Here is a 15,519-nt window from a genome sequence, read left to right as displayed (position 1 = left end):
CAAAAAATATTTCGTTTATCACACATTTACGTTTATATATGTATTACGCATTTCGAACACATTTTTAATAAAATACGCAGGAACATAATTTCCGCGAAATATCAAAAAAAGCGATTATATATATGTATATATTTTTTTTCATGTTTTTTGACGTTTTGCGAGAACTAGAATTAAAGAGAAAAATTGTAGAGAAAAAGTCTGTCAAAAATTATATACATATATAGGTATATGTTTGTAACAAAGATAATATGATAAAAAAATAAGATATTTTGAAAACGTATTTTTCGAATCAAAAAATCATAAATAACGAGAATATTATTCAGATAAAAAATAATACAATTTAGATAATTATTTCTAAATATTTATATTTCCAAATAAATAATTATTTAAATACAAAAAATTGTTTGATCCAATAAATTGTTATTTGAATAGAAATGTATCAATTATGAATAAACTGTTTATTTTTATTTATCTACTATTTAAAAATTTATCAAAGAAAAAAGACGCTTATTTTTTATTACCGGTAGCCTATATCTTATTTATATAGAACATTCACAAATTACGTTATATGATATATTAGAAATGCAACATTGATAATTAGAATCAATTATGTTACATTGTTTATATGCGTTAACGCTGAAATATCTTTTGTCATACATTATCTCGGATGAAAAATAAGCACAACCACTTCCTTCATTACTTCACAGAATGCCGGAAAGTGCATCGCTTTGCCTCTTGCTCTTTCGCGACTTATTGCCAAAGCGACGTGACGCAAGTTTGCCGGGACAAAGTACGCACATTTCCGTTTTACGGAAGCTAAAACAAAAACGTCGTCAAATTGCGTTTCGCAAGATTAATTTTTAGAGCGTGAGATAGCAATAAACAGTGATAGTAAAATTAAAGGATGGATTTTGGTCTCCAGATGATGGTGAAATTAAAAGATGGATTTCTAGACGATAGTAGAGAATTTTTCGAAATTTTTTTATTACAGTTAATAACTAAAAGGACTGCCCTATATCATAATTTTATATCAGATTATTCTAAAAACGTTTTCTTTAGAAACAGTATAAATAATAATTTCTGTCAAACACGATCAAAACATGAATAATAAACCAGAAGCAAAATTTTTAAATAATAGATAACAAATAAAATGGATAATTTAATTATAATTGATATATTTTTATTTTCATTTAACAATGTATTATATTTTAATTAATTTATTTGATTCGACAATTTTTTATATTTAAATAATTTTTTATTTGAATAAATATTCTGAAATTATCTATGTCATATTATTTTTTACTTGAATAACGTTTTGGATAATTATATAGATAAAATAATTATCTAAATTATTACTTTTTTCTGAATATATTCATCATCTACTATTTGTATGACAATTATATAAACAACATTTATATAAATATAACAATATAGTATAAATAAAATCTTTACTATTGTATACACATTAGTCAAATAAATATTTTATTTTTAAAAGAAAAAATACAAAACTGACGAAGAAAATAGGACGAAGGAAATAGATAAAGTAAACTGAACGAATTTAGAAAAAAAATTATTTTATATCTACTTACTATTTAATTAAAATTAAAATTAATGTGAAATTATTAATTATCTTTAATTATTTTTAATTATCTTTAATTATCTTTAATTATCTTTAATTTTACATTTAACGAAAACTCAAGTAAAACTAAGTTCTACAATAATATTATAATAACGAGTTATATGTATGAATAATATATAATAAATAAAACTTAATAAAATTTAATTTTGATTAATGAATAATACGAATAATGAATATGAGAGAATAATGAATAATGATTATAAACATAACATACACGTATACGCATATAAATAATTCGAATAGTAGGTAACATTTTCAGCGAATAACAAATTAAAAAATTATTCTAATAATATGTAATAATATTTTTTTAAATAATTGTCTTTGTAATAACCTATTCAAAGTTTATTATTTAATCCTTTTAAATTTCAGTCTCTGAAAAAAATTGAATTTAAAACTTAAATGTAGACTCAGGGTTTTACTTGATGAAAAATGTACGATGAATTTTTGCTTTACTTGAAAAGAGGGTTTCAGGATACGATAATAGAACCATGAACGAAAATGGCTGTTATCACTATACGTATTATTCAGCTATCTATCGCAGCTTATACTCTCTCGTATAAAGAAATTGGGTATTGTCGTCTCTATCGGCTTATACGTGAAAAATTTAGATTTTTATCGATCTAGTCTAGAGACGTCGAGTACTCTGCCGTGGAATAATATTATATATTACTCTGCTGAAAAGATCAGATATTTGCACCATGAATAAAAAGAAGTAATTATCCGTTTTATCCTTATATATATGAAATAATTTTATATGTGCAATATTCTATCTCAATTGTCAGAAACGCATACTTTAAGACAGAAAAAATAAAAAATAATTATAAGAAAAAAGTTTTACTTTTAAAATACATTAATACAAAAATGAGTTTAGCTCTGTTTTTAATAGCCTACAGATAAATAATTTTTTTTCTCTTTGTAGATAGAGAAAGCAGACATTTTACGTAGGTATGCGAATAAATAACTTGGGATTGCAAATGATATCTTTCTGTTGACAGAAATATCTGCTTTATCGGAGATATAGCAGAGGATAATCGTGCAGCAAACATAAAAGTGTATGGTAAACAAACAAAGAAAGAAGTAAAAGTACAAAGACAATCAAAAAGGCTGCTCAAAACAGCGCTTGAACAAGAAAAAATGCAAAAAGCGGAAGATATTTTCCTAAACACAAAGGCCACCACTTTTGGCAAATTTCATTTACTACACGTAGTGTGATTCAAACTTAAATACACGAGAATAGAAAAAGAGCTCCAACATGAAAGGAATGATAATATAATTATGTCCATACAGCTTAATCCATATAGCTTTGTGTTATAATCCCTTGGTGTAACATAGATATTATTTTACTAAAAAAAATCCGTCTGTAAGTAAACACTCTTGTTCATAGTAAATTAGTATAATATAATTAAATATTTTTACAAAGAAAAAGTAATATTGTTTATTAAACACGCACCTTGTACATACATTTAGCAAAATAAACGTAATGAATGTACATTTATTAAATTGAGTAAACTATAGGAAAACAAAAGTGTGATGCTCATGGTAAAAAGAGGAAAGATAATAATATTGTCGTCATATGAGTTGGACCCTGCGAAGCAAGGGTAATTTAATGATTTCGTTAGTAGCATAAGTATGATAAAAAATTTTGCATTATAGTTGAACTTTTTCCCAGACCAAAATATAATTCCGAGAGATTAAATTACTGATTATATAAAATATATATTGCGAAGTTGACCAAACGTTGACAGTTTAAAATGACACATGACACATGGCGCATAATTTAATATTATATTTATAAGATTATGACAGTATCATTGTATTGTACACATATAATCCATGTTCAGTAATTTTCGATTGTGTTTAATTAGTCGAACATTGGCTCATTAGTGGCGGCAGGATAACATTATCTTGTTACTGGTTAACATTTAGGTTTTTAATATCTTGTTTTTTTTTAATAGAATTAATATTAATATATACAAAACTTTCATGATTTTTTATGTATTTTTTAATACCTGTATGTACATTTAGATTTTCCAAAAATTTAACAAATAAATTATTATAATATTAAATATTATAATTATTTAATAAATAATAAATTTAGTTATAATATAAATATAATTAAACATATTTAATTATAATACAAATAAAATTTAACATTTAAAAATACTTCCATCACTATTATTATTTTTATAAAATTTAAATTTTTTTAAAAGAAAAACAAAGATTTTTATGCCAAATTCATCCATATATATGACAAAATAAGTTGGCACAAGAATGTTAAATTAATTTGATCGCTATTCTTGACTAATTTAAGAGCTTGAATAAATATTTAATATTGATCAATGCAAATGCAACTCTATTGTCGGAATCATATTCAAAATACTGTATATACGTATTTATTGCACTGCTAAAATTTCGTATGCTTTCGCCAGCATTGCATCAGCAACTGCAATTAACCGCAGAATAGTGTTACACTTTTATGCTTGACCTTTGGTCCGATGTTAGTAGTTATCGGTGTTTGTTCAATATTGTATCCGGTATCCGGTATGTAAATTTCTACGAGGGAATATTTCGTGATATTTAATTTCTGTATTTATATCGTTTATATTGGTGCCCCACATACACATTTGCGCGATTTATGTATCAATAATGATACAACAATGTATACGAAATATGTATATAAAAACGAATTTCGAGCTCTCACAAGTTTGATCTTTCTCGCATACCAACTAGTGAATGCGCACTTGCCAAGTGGTTTACGACAAATGAGCGAGACGTATCGGGGTAGCGGGAGAGGATAGTTCGACGTTTCCATAGACAAGCCTGAGCTAATTTGCATTGCGATGGAACGTTTCGTGTTGGAGTTGGCTGCATCCGGGTGGCCAACCGTGGCACTTCATGTCGATCCATGAAACGTCGATACACTCGGTATCCGTCGCTCGCGACGTACGCGAAACTAATAACCAGAGCAGAATGTTTCGTGAGAATAATTTGTAGTTTGGTCATATATGCTTTATAGATATTATCTCTCTCTTCTCCCCCTCTCCGACCTTCTTTCTTTTCTCTCCTCCCCCTCTCTCATTCCCTATCTCTCTTTCAGTTTCTTTTTCTCTCTCTCACTTTCTGTAAAACATTCTGTGTAAATACTTTGTAACACATCGCAAGTACGTATAATATATAAAAGGATTTATTACATTTATTATTCCATTTATTATTATCTCCCTTTAAGGCTCCTGCATACTCGATTGCCAAGTCCGTAAAATTTGTACGACAGCGCCACATTTGGCAAAACTATAAACTATAAAGCGTGAAAATGACATAAATTATTCTTGCGACTTACAGCGTCATTTATCGTTTTAGTGCAGTGTTTCTGTTTTTAAAATAATTGTTATAGTGTTAAAATATACCGAAGACTCTCATTTTGTTATAATTTAATATGTAAAAGCAAATATTTATTTCATTTCGATACCTGTCAAACAGCGGGTTTTCGTCCTTAGTTAGGCTCAATTCAATTCGACATATATATGTTATTTATTGATTACCCCAACAAAAGGAGAGTTTTCGGTATATTTTACAAGTCGGTTCTATCGATTACAAACGCTATTTTATTGAAAAACATTTTTATTTTAGCGTATGTCGCAAGAATTTTCATGATATATTTTCTCGCTTCTGACGTCATCAATTCAAGATGGCTGCAGTGAGTATGCAGGAGCCTTAATTCCGAAATTAAGAGCAAACTTTCCGTTATACATAGATGTGGAAAGGTACTCAATATATTTTTCGTATCTGAAAAGTTTGGAAGTTTTGTAAGTTGAAAGTCAAAAGTCACGATGGCTTCAAGTTTAACATAGTTCTGAACAAGTTATTAATTCTCTCTGTAATCTATATGATGAATTGCTATGCATTAAGGCGGTTTTTCGCACAGTTCGAGTTGACATAATGTAATAAATTATTACACTAATAACGAAAATTATACGAATATAAATTACGTCTCTGAAGAGTCTCAGCTTTCAAAAAGGAGTCAATAACTTTCGTCCATTGAAAACTAATAAATGAATCTGCAAATTAGAAAGTCACGTATAGAAGCTGTCGTTAAAATTTGCACCATTTACCGCGAGACGGTTCAGAATATCTCGCGAAAAGACGGCGCACTTTGGAGCTCTTAGAGAGAATAAATTTAACTCACGCGAGTGTGCCAGAGCGCGCGCGACTGTTTCCAAAGACGATTAAACTTCATAAGCGGGCCGTTCTTTACGTCTGTCGGATAGGCGACAAATCCACGGATTAAATCAAATGCGCGATTCGCGTCTCGCGCAGTCCGAAGGGGAAAATCCAATCTAATAGGGAGGTAACGGAAGGCGGGATTCTAAGGTGCGCGCAAGTACTTCTAAATGGAGAACGAATCATTCGGAAAACTTTTGCGCGCACATCAAACAGGTTGGGTTGTGTGCGACCAAACAAAAAATTGTACTCTAGAAGTAAGAGGATTCTATCAAATCTCTTTTAACAGAGATTCTTAAGTGTTTCTAGAACATTGCATCCTCTAAAACTAAGAATATATTCTTTGTTAATAACAAACGGTTGTATGCTTTTTCCATGCGGACCGTTCATTTGGCATTATATGGTCATATCTCATACAGCACAGTATATTGCAATTACATTGCAGCCATGTTACAATTTTGCAAGTTGCAATGTAATATTGAAGAGACATTACAGGAACGTATAACTGTAATATTTTATAAAAAAATGTTCAGCAACATTGCAAAAATACTATAAAAAATAGTATTCAGTAATCGTTAGTTCCTTCATTTACCACTATGCAACGCGCGATTCGCTATCTATCTCATATATTTAAGTTTTAGTCAGAAAAATTATATAAAGTTGGTGAAATTCGAAATTGGTTCAAAGATTAAAGATATGTATCATATCTGTTTTTTATATCAATTTAATTTTTCTGACTCGATCCTAACACAGGGATTGAAGTACTGAACTGATTGCTTAGAAATTGGATAGATAAATGCTTGAATGAGTGAAAATTTGTTTATTGTACTACTTAATATTGTTGCCGCAATGTATATAATTATATAATGTTAATTTGCATAGGAAAAAAAGTAACAAAGTAAATATATTGGAAAATGTATTTAGATGTTTTTAGGAGCAGTTATTAATATAGAGATTAAAGATTTTATTTTAAAATAAAATATTTCATTTACAATGAAAAGATTAATAAATTATTAAAATTTTAATGTAAAAGTTAAAATAAATTTTAATATTTAAATGTTTTTTTATAAATTAATAAAATTATATTTTAAAAATAAAAAGGTTTAAGTTAATAATAGCAATTTACAGTGCAGTGCAATGTCACTGAATGTCACTGAATGTTTGTCACTGAATGTTTTAGTTTAGAAAAATTAATGAAGTATTAATAAATAGCTCGAAAAAGAAGACTTGATCGACTTAAGAAGTTCATTCAGGATCCAGGTTTCTCATGTTCATTATATATTACTATGTCTATGTTTTGTTTAAGGTCTTTCTTTGCCTGTATGTTGTAAAATAATAAACTTTTTTATTAATGTATAAATAAATCCCATTTCGTCTATTGTTACAGCAACGTATATGATTATATAGTGTTGCAAGTTGCAACTTACAATGCAGTCTAGTGTTTGTCACTGAATGGTGTTAATTTATTAGAAGAATGGATGAAGATAATACATGGCTCGAAAAAGAGGACTTGAGCGATTTAAGAGAAGTATTCACGAGTAAATAACGTGTAACATATAACTTAATTTAAACGATTAAGATCTAGATCTCTCTATATATAGTATATGTTTATGCTTTTTTTGCCTGTGTACTGTAACATAATGTACTCTTTTGTTAATAAAAATAAATCCCACTTCGTCTACAATTTTTTAAACTAGGAATATCTGATACTAATCTTCAGAGGATTTCTCTCTTAAGATAAGGGAATCCTTTTGGCGTCTAGCTTAGAACAGAGTTTTCTGTAAAAATAAGTGGGAAATTCTTATAAAAGAAAACTTTTTCAGTGAAAGTTCGCCGTTTTTTCGGCGACGTATAATTTATCGCGCACGTGAACGTTTTTCGATGGTAGAGGGAGAGAGGAGATTTTCGCATTTATGTCGCGCGCACACACACACGTGGCAGCCTAAAAAGCCGCGATCGAAACGCGACGACAATGCGTCACGTTCCGTTCCTCCTCGAGAGATCTCGCACGAACGCGCGACGGCGGCGGGTACACAATGTCGCCATTATGACACAGGGAAAACGAATTTGGGAAAGTTTCCACGATGCGTCAGGTGCTTGACTTCTCGGCTGGCCTCGGGGACGAAACTGCGAAAACGGTTGAATTCGTCCGTTCTAGTAAATCCATCCATTTCGCCGATAAACTTTTTCACAATTTTTATTCGAAAGAATCACTGCACACACACACACACACACACACACACACATACACACACACACGCACACACACACATTCATGGGAAAAAAGACCTATACAATAAAAACTACTATTACACAAATATTAATAGAAAGATAGAATATGAATAATTTAGATAGTTAGAATTAATTGTTCTAAAACTATCGCAGCATTCATTTTATTTTAGACTTATCTTTTAAATCAAATTTCTTCAATTTTTGTATATATGTAAGATAAGGAGAAAGATACATTTAATTATTTTATTATTAGTAGAATATTTCCAAATTAATATGACTCTCAAATTGTGATGCAAATTTGTTTATAATATATCCGCTGTGTCGTGTATCAAATTAAATTTATTATTTAAATATGATAATTCAATCACAGCGCTCAAAACATGTTTTCAAATTGAAAGCTTATATTAAAAAGAGTGTATTCTAATTTTAAGAATTTCCACTTATTTTTAAAATAGTCTGTTTTAAAGATTTTAGTCGTTAAAAGGACCCTCTTACTTCAAAAAGAGAAATCTTCTCTAAAGAGTAGATATTCCTAATTAAAATATGTAGACAAAATGTGAGTTTTGTTTTTACATTAACGAAAGGTGCATTATTTTAGAGCGCACAAATAAAGAAAGATCATAAAGAAAGCATAGACATATAGACCGAGCATGAGAAACAAGACCTGGGTCTTAAACAATTAAATTAGGATATGTTACTCATGAACACTTCTTTTAATTCGCTCAAATCTTCTTTTTCAGCCACTTCTAATAACGAAACCATTCAGTGACAAACATCGCATTGTAAATTACAACACTATATATAATATCATATACCTTGCTGTAACAATATGATCAAGTAACGCCAAATGAACAGTTTGCATAAAAAAAATATATGACAATTTGTTATCAATAAAGAATATCTTCTTAGTTTCAGAGGATTTTTAGAAATACTTAAAAATATCTGTTAAGAGGAATTTTATAGTACACAATCCTTTTATTTCGAGAATACAATTTTTTTTCGATAATAGCGATAAACGATCCGCAAAGTTTCAATCTAAAGAATATCGTTTGCATGCGAGCAGATGCGAAAAACTATCGAAAGATATCCGATAACCATGAGGCGCAACTCTACGACATAAAAAAAGGCCGTTCCTGAAAAAAGCCTCATGGAGTTTTGCGTTTTATCGCCGTCGTCGTTACTTTTCGTTCTTTTGCGCGTGCCTATCTATGATATCAGTGTTTCATAACATCGCGATTCACAACGCGCGAGTCAGGAACACGTAACAACGCTTCATCGTAACATATATGTGATGTGGATGTATGTGTATATACATTTAAATATCACACTCTCTCAACTTCTAATTAATTTGGATATAGTGATCGGACTAGGATAATAACTCGCGACACTCTCATGTGCCTTTTATCTGTCGCTTGATATGCAAAGGGAAGAAAAATGATTCTTTTTTTTCTTCCTTGTCTATTGTTTACCGAAATTGTTTTATCGAGCCTCGCTTTACTCAACGCTGAATAATTATTTTTGCTTTTAATAAATGCGTTGGAAAAGGAAGACACTGAAGAGTTCAGAGCAAGAACACAGAACACACTCTCATAATTTGTGTAAAAGGTTTGTTCTCTCTTCGAATATTAAAGTTAAATTTAAGTTAAATTATTATTGGAAATTGTTGTCGCACAAATGAAAGACTTGTTTCGCTCTTGCTTCAAACTCTGCAATTATAAATTAATTTCGATGGAAATTTAGCGTTATACTTTTTATCGATATATCTATAATATATTTAATGGAAAACTTTAACTTAGTTTCAGAAATCACGTTTTAATTTACGTTTTAATTATTATAAAGGAATATTAAAATCTCTTTTGCAATCTCGTGCATTTAATATTCAATCCTTAAAATTTTGTCTCGCATTCAATGTATTATTTTATCAATGGTCTACTAAAATAAATTCTCATAAGCACAAAAATAATTTTAAAAAATATTCCAATGCAAAATATGCGAGATACACGATATTAGAAATAATTTCCAAAGTTACAGAGAGAACAACCCCAGACAGAGCACACGAATATCCAGAAAATATTCTACAAATATCCTTCAAGGATATTGAGAATATCCATAAAATGTTCGTTTTATGTTCCTCAAATATACATTGGATGTCCATGGCATATCCAAATATGAAATTGGTGGACATAGTTTAAGTCCAAAAGATATCCGATGGACGTCTAATGGACATAAATTAGTAATAACAGATATACGCAACGGACTTTATATGGACATAAAATGAATGTGATAAGGGGATGAAAAAGGCAGGGGAAACCCAAAATTTTAATTTACATTAAACCCACACATTCGACATCCATTAGATGTATTCATAGATGTCATATGGACATCATATAGAGTAATCAGATATTTCATCAAGCTTTGATGACGAATAATGAACATTAAAGAGGTCATATAAATTCATTATGGATACTCTTTTCACAAAAATTGAAAACTAAGATTTTTATTTATACATAAATTGATGAAGTTATATATCTTATATCTACCAAAAGATTGCTTACAATTAGACTTTAACATTGAAACATTATAATTTCCTGTATTGGAATCGTATCAGAAAAATTAAACTTAATAAGAAATAAGAAATATTTAATAAGAAATATTTATCTTTAATATTCGCTGCTTTTTGCGAGCTATATATAATTCTCATTACTAAAACTTAAATACGAAATAGATAGCGCATCGCGCGTCGCATAGCGATAAATGAAAGAACTAACGACTGGTATCAGGCACAATTTGCAATAAAAATCTCGAAATCGAAAAAACTGGTGATTGGTTCCATATTGCATAACTATGTCCAATTATACTTCGAAAACCAAAACATCAATTAAAATTAACAAAATAAAAATATTAATTCACAAATTGTATCTAATTAATTTTGTGATATAAACTATGTCTTTTTTTATTATTGCAAACATTGCAAAATGGTATAAAATTTTTTTGTTCAGCTTGATTTATATATATTACACCCGTTCACAAGCAGCGTTGTCGTGTATTATATAGTACACTTTTAATATTTGGGCCGGATATCATATGGATATATTAACGTGTCCATTTTGGGGGATATTCCAGAAATGTCCAAAACTGTACATCTTATGAATATCTTTTTAATGTCCATGGACATTCTGACATGAAATGGACATAAAACGGATATCCATAGGATATCGTGTGCTGGGATACTACAAGGTAATAAATGATGAGTTAAAATACATGAAAAAACAATACTTGAAATGAAAAAAAATGCCAAGGATTAAGTTCCGATTTTTCGCTGAAAATACGATAATCATCAGGAGATTTATGTACATATAGATGTAATCTCAGATTCACACGTGACATTTCGCTCGCATGTAGGTCACCGCGATCAACATAATTGCGCACACTCACCGCTCTCTGCGGACGGGTAAATGTTAAAGGCCGAGTCCTTTAACCAAGACGTGACCGCGACGTACTCCTTGACGAAGGCCGGTATCTCGCACCTGAGCACCCCGGTGTTGCCCGCCAGGACATAGGCGTCTCGCACTTGTACCTCGTATTTCTGGCGTACCACTGGAAAAGAAAAATTATTACGACCGCTTGAACGGGGAATGAATGCTCAGGAGAGCAGAAGAATGTGCGAGAAGGGAGCGAGAAATGAATCGCTATCTTTCTCCATGACAAAGACTCGCGGAATGATAAAAAATAAAGAGGGAACGAGAGAGATTCAGAAGTAGAGAGGAAAGGAAAGATTATTTCGCCGTGAAACGGGATGTCGGACTATAATGCAGTCGGAAAAATGAAAAGAACCGTACCGGAAGTGAGACCCTCTTCCCTTCGATGGATAATGGTCGCGATTCTTCGTTTCATACGGGATTCATTGTCTTCAATTCCAAGATTTCTCGACAATTTCGAAGGATATTAAGCAAATCAGTGTATCTGAACTTTTCCAAAAGAACTTCGGCCATTTTTATAGGGGTTTCTGGGTCCCCCGAGTTCGGAGATGAGATATATATCAAATTGTAGGGCCTTATGAGAGGATTGACATATAGGTGCCAATATCCAAAACACTCGCCGATCAATGTTAAGACGTCATCAATATTGGTGTATAAAGTGTATCATTTTGTTATCTATGCTTACAGGATGCTTTCACGCTGGCAATAAACTGATGATTTTTTTATTTTAAAGTTGAACATGACTCCTAGAATTTTTGTTTTTTATATTCATCCTTTCCTAAAGATTTCTTTTTGCGTCCAAGGCACCTCCTCGTGGAAAATGGTGCTCGTACCGTAGACTGTTGTTTCTATACCATGTCGGTTATTTGGTGCAGATACCTTCTGAGCACAGTAATGACGTATTTGTTATCTTGAATAACTTTGATGATAAGCAATTAAACGAATAAATGATATCATTAAGAGGTCAGAACTACTTCCTGCGGGGATTTGAAGATCCAAAATTATTTTTTTTAATACTACCATTATTATCTACAAAATTATGTATGTTTGATGACTGGGCGAAGTTCTTTGCTTTTTATCGTCTTATCATGTGGATGATATACGAATTAATCTGTGTTTGTAGGGATGGAAACGAAAGGAGAAGCGGAGAGTCGAATATGACGATTTAAGAAGACAGCGAGAATGGAACGTGTCGCACGATATATCGGGACTGTGTTTCTGTAAGCAATGCCGGATCCGAGTGATGAATATTGCTCTTCCGGCGAGCTTCCGAGATCGAGGAAGGCGACCGTCTCTGCTGTTCGCGTGATTAATAATGTCGCCTGTTTCGCGTAGCAAACGCGTATTTTTCGACAAAGCTCTGGAATCAATTTCTCCTTTCGTGAAATTTAAAGTTGTTGTATATTCAACATCAGAAATGTCGAATCACAAATGTCTGATGTCGGGTAAAATAAACGACGAGTATTTATTTTTCAATCATTTCTATTTGTCTATTTTTTTATCACACTTATAAACAATATATTCAAAATTGCTTGACAAATTTTAAAGATAGATATACTATAACATTCAAACTATCATAATTCGAACAGAATCCGAATAAAGGTGAAAGAACTAAATAAGTAACGGAGTTAATGGATCTAGAGATCCGCAATGAAAATATTTAATAATCCAATTGAATGTTTTGATTGGTCGGTATCACTATTGATTCGTGAAAATTCTGTTTCCGCTAACGCGACAGATGCAATTTCCATGAAAAACCTGTAATGCGATTTTATATTGCGCGCACATCGAGATACCGCTTGTCGTCTACCGTCAACCAATTCGCAACATTCAATATTATTAATTAGTATTCTTAACGAAAGCCTTTTATCGAGAAGTATACACCGAAAAAATTGTATTATTGAAGTAAAAGTTCTTTTTATATTATAAAACCCCTTTAAAGCAAGTATTCTTAAATGTTTCTAGAAACATTTTTTAACTATACATATATATTTTGTTTAACAAATGGTCGTATGTTTTTTTATGCGGATTGTTCATTGGCGTTATATGGTGTTATATTGTTACAGCAATGTATATAGTTATATAATAGGGGTGAAATGTGGCCCCGCATGTTCAGTATCTGGCTGACATGCGGTGGGTCCCAGGTTCGAATCCTGTTCGAACCAATCACCCCATATGCCTGCTCGGGACTGATGGAAAGGAAAAACGGAGTCAGTGGAAAGGAGGAGAGCAGGATGAGTTAAGGAGAAGAAGTAAGGGAAAAAGGAGATGGGAGAGAAGGAGAGAAGGAGAATGGAAGGAGGAAGAAGGAAGGATAAAGGAGAGAGGTGTTGTTAGTAAATTGTAAGGTCACTATGGCCAGGTTAATGAGAGGTGGTGTGTTGTAAAAGGTTCGGGAACGCTCCTTGTAAAAGCGCCTTGTAAATCCCGAGAGGATATACAATAAATGATACATACATACATACATAGTTATATAATATTGCAATTTAGTCCAGTGCAGTATTTGTCATTAAATGATTTTAGTTTATTAGAAGAATGGATGAAGAGAGATAATAACTGGCTTGAAAAAGAAGACTTAAGCAAAGTATTCACGAGTATCGTGTAGCCTAATTTAATTTAATCATCCAGGACTCAGGTCTCGCGTCTCACGCTCAGTCTGTATGTACTATATCTATACTTTTTATGGTCTTTCTTTGCCTGTATGCTGTAAAAGAATGTATACTTTTTTGTTGATATAAAAATTAATCTCATTTCGTCTATTGATTATCCCAGGTAGCAAGCGTACGTCGGACATCATTTTGACGTTGAATGACATCATTTTGACGTCGAACGATGTCATTTGATGTCAAATGACGTAAATTTGCTACTTGCGATAATAGCAACATATATGGTTATATAGTGTAATTTGCAGTGCAACACAATGTTTGTTATTAAATAATTTTAGTTTATTGAAGAAGAATAGATGTGTATAAAGTGTGTGTTAATAATTAACTTCAATAAAAAGAAGACTTAAGAAAGCGACTTAAGAAAAGTGTTCACAAGTAACGTGTAATATATTTTAATTATTCAGGTCTCGTGCTTTATGTTCTGTCCATATGCTTTTTTATGGTCTTTCTTTGCTGTAAAATAATACTTTTTTGTAAATGCAAAAATAAATCCCATTTCGTCTACATTTTTTTATAAATTAGAAATATCTGACATTTTTTTAAAGAGAATTTAAGATGATTCTTTTGGCACCTATTTAAAAACAGAGTATTCTAAAAGTGAGTGAAAAAATGTTAAAATAAGAATACAATTTTTTCAGTGTAATATTAACCCTGAAAGAGGCATTATATTAATGTCGTAGCATCGACACTTTTTTCTCGTCTCATTGTTTTCCACAAATACCAGTTACTCTTTAGACCGTGGCGTCGGTAATTAGTGCTCCGTTTTGATGGTTTTTCTGGAGAAGCTCCTTCGCAACTTTCGTTGTCTGCCCTTTTCAACGATAATCTATCTCCCCCTCCCCTCAATTCTTTATCCAAGAGAGAAATTTCTTTGCCGGTAGAAAAAACTCTATTCACCAAATACTCGCTAAATGCGATAAGTGATACTTGGAAGAATCGCACATTCTTACAGCCGCAAACTAGAAAAGTAAAGAAATCGCATGGTCGTTTGTCTCATGTAATACAGGATGATATCCGCATTCGATCGATCGATACATTCCTCGTGAAATTACACGGCAGGACGCGTTTGATTTTTCATCCGCAAAATTTGTTTAGAGATATCGCAGAGCGCGTTAGATTTCTTTCGGTTGGAGGGTTCTTGTTTCATATCTGACCAAAATATACGACGCTCTCTGTTTCTATTGTTTCATCAATAAATTTCGCGCAACTAATTGGGAAGAAATGCGCTATAAAAAATCCGAGATGTAAGTTATATATGTATATTAGGGTGGTCGTTAAATGGAAG

General features: G+C 31.3%; 1 protein-coding gene across 5 annotated transcripts in view; it reads right to left on the bottom strand.

Annotated features, from left to right (window-relative positions):
* The window catches only part of LOC145941191 (cell adhesion molecule Dscam2), a 224,625-nt gene that overhangs the window by 98,672 nt on the left and 110,434 nt on the right, over nt 1–15,519 (bottom strand). For all 5 annotated transcript variants that reach the window (XM_083047129.1, XM_083047128.1, XM_083047131.1 and 2 more), the window contains exon 4: nt 11,525–11,686. In XM_083047129.1, coding sequence (XP_082903255.1) covers nt 11,525–11,686 — 162 coding nt within the window. The remainder of the gene's footprint in view (nt 1–11,524; nt 11,687–15,519) is intronic.

The sequence above is a fragment of the Prenolepis imparis genome, unplaced genomic scaffold (genome assembly GCF_030444845.1).
Source record: "Prenolepis imparis isolate NDT839.2.m4 unplaced genomic scaffold, iyPreImpa1.0 SCAF_9, whole genome shotgun sequence".
NCBI lineage: Eukaryota > Metazoa > Arthropoda > Insecta > Hymenoptera > Formicidae > Prenolepis > Prenolepis imparis.
Note: the sequence above shows the minus strand (reverse complement) of the source record. Positions and strands in the feature narration are given on the sequence as shown.